The 6,241-nt window shown below is 37.1% G+C and overlaps 1 protein-coding gene across 1 annotated transcript in view; it reads left to right on the top strand.

Annotated features, from left to right (window-relative positions):
- The window catches only part of LOC136861067 (endoplasmic reticulum aminopeptidase 1-like), a 39,280-nt gene extending 33,336 nt beyond the window's left edge, over positions 1–5,944 (top strand). The window contains exons 3-6 of the mRNA XM_067138798.2: positions 1,563–1,718; positions 4,150–4,284; positions 4,374–4,455; positions 5,502–5,944. Of these exons, the coding sequence (XP_066994899.2) occupies positions 1,563–1,718; positions 4,150–4,284; positions 4,374–4,455; positions 5,502–5,684 (556 nt within the window). The 3' untranslated portion in view covers positions 5,685–5,944. The remainder of the gene's footprint in view (positions 1–1,562; positions 1,719–4,149; positions 4,285–4,373; positions 4,456–5,501) is intronic.
- Positions 5,945–6,241: the final 297 nt, after the last annotated feature.

Here is a 6,241-nt window from a genome sequence, read left to right as displayed (position 1 = left end):
GAATGGATCGCAGGCATGGTTATCCGGTCTGACGAGGTGCAATTCAAACTGAACAGTACTGTAAACCACCACAACTGCGTGTACTGGGCTCCTGAAAATCCTCGTGTTCATGTCGACAAACATGTTAGTCTATCCAGTATTAATGTGTGGTGTGGTCTGTCATCGTGCGATTCGATCGGCCCTTTCTTCTTTGAAGGTACCGTAACTCGTGAGGTGTATATCATCATGTGCTGCAAACATCGATTTTACTTGCCGTCCGAGAGGTGTTTGGAACAACCTACAACAAGATGGCACTCCGCCTCAATACCATTGAGATGTCAGAGCCTACTTGGATGAAAATCTACCTGGATGATGGATAGGTCGAAGACGAGCTGTTGAGTACCCACCACGGTCTCGAGACCTTGCATCTCTTGACTTCTACCTATGGGGGACCTTGAAAAATGAAGTTTATCGAGAGAAACCAGCTACACTGAACGAGCTACGAGTAACCATAGAAGCATTCTGTACCGCTGTCACACCGGCAACATCGACAGCTATAGTTCGGTCAGCAGTTCAGCGGCATGGACGTTGTTTGGCTGTTAATGGGGGTCATTCTGAACATATAAAATAACCTTCCTCCCATGCAAGAATTGTAATGGTATGCCATTTTGTTGCATTAATATTGACTGTCAAAATGTATCTGCGTTTTTCTGGACCCCTCTGTGTTAAATAAGAGGTGCTTATAACTAAGAAATCATTATTTAAGGCATGTGGGAGAAATTGGTATTGCAGTACCAAATGAAATTATTAATCCAATATTGTATAAATCAAATAAGCTAAGTTTCCTAACAGTTATGAATTTAACACATACAATTTTCTGGTATTTTTCATAATCAAAGTCAAAAATATCAATATTTAACTTATTCACCTTCTCATCATTCTGTTGGACTATGGAATGTTCAATTAGTTCTATGCCAGTTACTGTAGTTTCAAATGACTGACAAAATTTTGTGCATACAGAAGGGACATAAATGTTCACCTTTTGTAGTAATTCAGAGCATTTTATCTGCAACAAGTAGTTTATGAATTAAACCAATATCAAAGTTTTATGTATTTCTTGAAGAGATTATGATTTCAGAGTTTCCCACTTCATTTTATTCTATGTGGTCATATGCAATATGAATTTTGTAAGAATTAGTACCAAAAAAAATGTATGTTGAACAGACTCTGTCCTAGATATGCAAACAGTATAGTTAGGATTCCATATCTTAGTACAAGTTTCTAGCAATGGGTGTATAAATGTTACTTACAGGTATTTATAGATGAACAAATTGGGAAAATCTCTGGAGTGCCTTGTTATGCAGCCAAGTCTTTGCAAGGATATTTTTTAAGTATTTGTTCAGTATGATCACTGATGTTCTGGTGATTAATACATCTATTTCTTCTACAGTATTTATTGGAATTTTAGAATTTAATTTATAGCTGAAGAAAATGTTACATTTCCTTCTAGAAAAATGGATCAACTTATATGTTCCAATCAATTTATTTGAAAAATTCTTCTAATAGTTTGAAAAATGTTTCAGAAATATGTGGGCAGTATTCCGCTGGGTTGATAAAGAGTGGGAGAGTGGTCTACAGAGGGCAATTGATTTACTCCATAATGAAACAAGCCCTGATTTCAGAAGATTCCTATTATCTCAACTGATGTCAAGTACAGTGCAGCCAGACAAGTTGGAAAGGTATGTAATTAATTACCTGCTTATAAACTACCTCCAGGCAAATGCTGAGGCTGTTAAGGCCATGGCTGCATTCTTCCCATTGCTAGGCCTTTCCTTTCCTATCATCGCCATAAGACTATCTGTGTTGGTGCGACTTAAGCAAATTGTAAAAAAAGAGAAAAAACTACCTCATAATATTATCAGCTAACACTCAGCCACATTGCTTTATAAAAACAAGAAGTCCTGTTGAAGTTACCTACCAAAATAGTGAACAATTGTTCAACATGCCATTTCACTGCCATACTGGGACAAAACACTGGTAATTTCACTTTTTTTAAAGATAATGCCCATATCCCATAATCTTGGAAGCCACAAATCTGAGAGAGGGTACTGTTTATTGTAATCTATTGTTATGTTTGATAAATGCAGTTTACAAAAGTTAATATCCTGTAGCATAATTGAAAAACATGCAGTAAAATCACAAATAAAGAAGCTTTGGGAAAACATCATTAACCAAAATTTAACAGTTGTAAATGATGTAGAAATTGATAATTTCATAATTGAATGGGCCTAGAGAGTTTGAATGATTTTAACATTAACGATGACATTTTTTTGGAGTTAGGGATTGGAATAATTTACCAAGGGAGATGTTCAGTAAATTTTGAATTTCTTTGAAATCATTCAAAAAAAGGCTAAGAAAACAACAGATTGGGAGTCAGCCATCTGGGCGTCTGCCCTAAATGCAGATCAGTATTGATTGATTGATTGATTGATTGATTGAAATTATTGTTTCTTTTTTGGAACTTTTTAATATAAAAGCCACAGGGAGGCACTTAAGTGGAGGTATATACACTGCCTGACAAAAATATTGAAGCACCCAAAAGGGGACATATAAATTATATATAAATTATAAACATGAAGTTTATAACCCTTGACCCAGAAGGGGAGGAGGAAATAAAACAAAACTTCAAGCATTGAGAGGGTATGTGATATTGTTTCAGTGATTACAAAATCCGGTCAAATTTACAAAGAACTTGGAAGCATGAACCCACTTATCAGTATCATTTTTCATTCTCTCTGGCCCGGATGCATGCACTGATCCAGTTGGGAAGAGTGTCATAAAGCCGTTGTATCCTCTCCTGAGGCAAGCTGGCTCACAACTGTTGTAACTGGTCACCAGCACTTGGACGGAGCTGACGACCGAGTTGGTCCCACACATGTAGTACTGGGGACAGATGTGGGGATCTTGCTGGCTGTGGCAGTACCTCAACATCATGCAGACAGTTCACAGAGAAACATGCCATGTGTGGACGAACATTGTCTTGTTGAAAAATGGCACCACAATACTGTCACATGAAAGGTAACACCACGACACCACGACGCCAGGAGTAACACCGCTGTGCCTCTCAAAACATTGGAAAAATGGGACCTCTTCCCAGGTTGCCGCCATACTCCCAGACGATGCTCCTCTGGGGTAGAGCAGAACAATGATTCATCACTGAACACAATGCAATGCCATTCATCAGCAGTCCATATTTCCTGGTCATGACACCACTCCGATTGCAGCTGCTTGTTTTTTGGTGTTAATGGTAGCCTATGCACGGGACGGTAATTCTCTAGTCCAGCTGCTGAAAGTCTCTGACCAATGGGGTGGAATGACACAGAATGTTGCAGGGAGTACATTACTTGTTCTCAGACGGCAGGCACAGATGTAAAGGGGTTACGATGTGCTTGGTGCACCATACAGTGATCCTCCATTGTGGTGGTCAGACGTCGTCGACCAGAACCTTGATGATGAGTATACCTGCCTTCACGTTCCCATGCAGTCCAACATCAGGCAAATGTCACATCTGAATGCCCCACAAATGTAGATATTGCACGATTCAACCAGCCGGCCAAATGGAGATCCTCAGTGAGGCACTTTTCAAATTCTGTCAGGTGTTGATAACACTGTCTCACATGAGTACTCGGCCTCTCCGAGTGTTTCACAGTGATCACTCAATGTCTGATGCTGTTCACACCCCTTATATACCCTTCCAGGCCTGGTAACAACACAAAACACAAACAACACTAATGCACTCTAGTGGTCACAGAGAATTGCAACTGTAATAATTTACATACCCGCCAATTGTGTGTACATATACGAAGTTTCATTGACATCTGACCATTTCTTCTGGATGCTTCAAATTCTTTGTCAGGAAGTGTACTTTCCTTAGTGCACTATCACTGTATTATCCTACAAAGAAGGCTTGCAGTGATATCTCAGGGGCAAACTAGCTGCCAGCATCTTGGAAAGGTGTGGCAATCCAACTGTTACACTGTAGCAAAATGCTGGTAATTTCATGATTGAAGAAGCCTAAAGAGCTTGAATGTTTTTAAGTTTTCTCTTGTTTTAAACCATAGTTCATCATCTTTAATTTCAACAAATTACAGCCAAGAATAATTTTTACAGGTTGCTGATGATGATGCTTGTAGACAAAGATTACGTATTTACAGATGCTGAACTGAAGGCAGCTTTAGCTGCTATAATTGATTCTCACACATTTCTGAAATTCATAACCAATAATTGGGAACCTATTAAGAGAAGGTAAATAATAACTGAAATTTTTTTCCTTCATTAAATAGGTCTATGATATCAAATATAAAGTTAATGTAAATATTATCCATCTACCGTAGGTTTGAGAACAGGACTAGCATATGGCACTACATGTTAGAGCAAGCAACTAAGAAATGGAAAACTCAAGAAGGATATGAATTGGTAAGAGCTATGCTCTTGGAAATAACAGATTAGCTTTAAGTTTATTATTTGATATGGCTTGTTCAAGAAATTTCAGCAATTTTATATTGTGCTGGACAAAGTAATGGAGTACACAAGAACCTCGTTTATTCGGATTAAGTGGGACTGGAACTGATCTGGATTATCAAAAATCTGGATAATCTGGAAAAACTATACAAAAAAAATACATTTCATTTTATATAATCTATTAACATAACTTGTACAGTAATACCTTTTTTTAATTGTACAAAAATATATAAAAACAATTTTCGTACATTGACAACTCTGTTTTATGCACTAAAATAATGTGTGAGTTTTTTTTTCTGTTTTACATTTGTATAGTGTTTGCACGCAGCACGATCACAAAGACATTTTACTAATGACAGTTCTGTTGATGTGGTTTCAGTCAAGGATTATAAATAGGCCATTAGTTTGTCCAGCTGCATTGTTGCCTCTCCATGAGTCATTGTTTCTTTTGATGGAGCGCCGGTTTCATTTTGGAATTCACCATCAGTGAATTAATAGTATGTTACATTCAGAAGAGCATGGGTAAGAATCCCACCCCGGCCGTGCTGGGAATGGTTTTCCATGCTTTCCCATTCTCAATTCCAAGCGAACACCGGCATGGTACCTTTGATAGACCGTGGCCGAATTACTTCTAATTCCTGTCCTTAACTATCCTTGGCGGAAAAGATATTCAAGAAGAGTCAATGCCATAAAAGAAATACTGTACAAGTAAAAATAAAGTATTATTTTCGATCTGGATAAACCAGAGATCCGGGCTGGATAAATGAGGTTCTTGTGTATCTGATATTAATTCCTAAAGCTGGAAAAATTCTTGGGAGTAAGAGGGTAGCATCTCTTATTATGTGTATAAACAGTTATTTATCCTTTACAAGGATAAATATAATATGTATACTGGTCACGATGTCTACCCATACATGTCTTACTTACCAATTATACTAAGTCTATTTTTATTATCTTTCTTGAAAACTTCCTAATAATTTAACAATTTGTTATTTTCCCAGGTATCAGAATTCTATAAGACTCATAAGGAGAAGCTGGGAGATGCAGCACAAATTGTAAAACACTCACTTCAAGTGATCAAAAATAACAAGGAAGGTACCTATAGAAACATACCAACCCTAGAGACATGGTTGGATCATTACCTGATTCTAAATGACACTGATGGACTCTTCTACTCCATGTAATAACGGAGCTCACTTCTCTAAATCCTTATACAAATGATTCTTCAGTCTGATTGAAGCTGTCTAGAAATGTTTTCTAAGAGTTATCCAGTGCTTAGCTCAGGATGTTAAGAAATAACATTTCTATTGGTATGGTCAGGGTATTTTCTACTGATCATAATCAAAATGTTATACATTAGAAAAATCAATAAATATAATAAATGCATGTTAATTCCTCATAACTATTGTATCTGTATGTAAAGAATTATCAATAAAACTAAGCTCGAGAAGCTTCTCTATTTTAAATCTTTTACTCCAATAAGGTTGTGAGTTTTACAAATAGGAAAAGTCCTCTCAGTTTTAATTACTGTGTTGATGGGACGAAAGTCCCTTACGGGAATGATTGTAAGTACCTAGGTGTTAAAGACCTACCTTATTATAATAGTGAAATAAAGAGACTAAGAAGGAGGTGCAGACTGGAAAGAAACAGAGTTAGAAATGGCAGTGGAAATAAGGAGAAATTGAAGGAACTTACTAGAAAATAGAATCTCGCAAAGAAGGCAGCTAAGGATAACATGATG

Source organism: Anabrus simplex, chromosome 1 (assembly GCF_040414725.1).
Source record: "Anabrus simplex isolate iqAnaSimp1 chromosome 1, ASM4041472v1, whole genome shotgun sequence".
Lineage (NCBI taxonomy): Eukaryota > Metazoa > Arthropoda > Insecta > Orthoptera > Tettigoniidae > Anabrus > Anabrus simplex.
The sequence above is the reverse complement of the archived record's forward strand: the minus strand, read 5'-3'. Positions and strand labels throughout refer to the sequence as shown.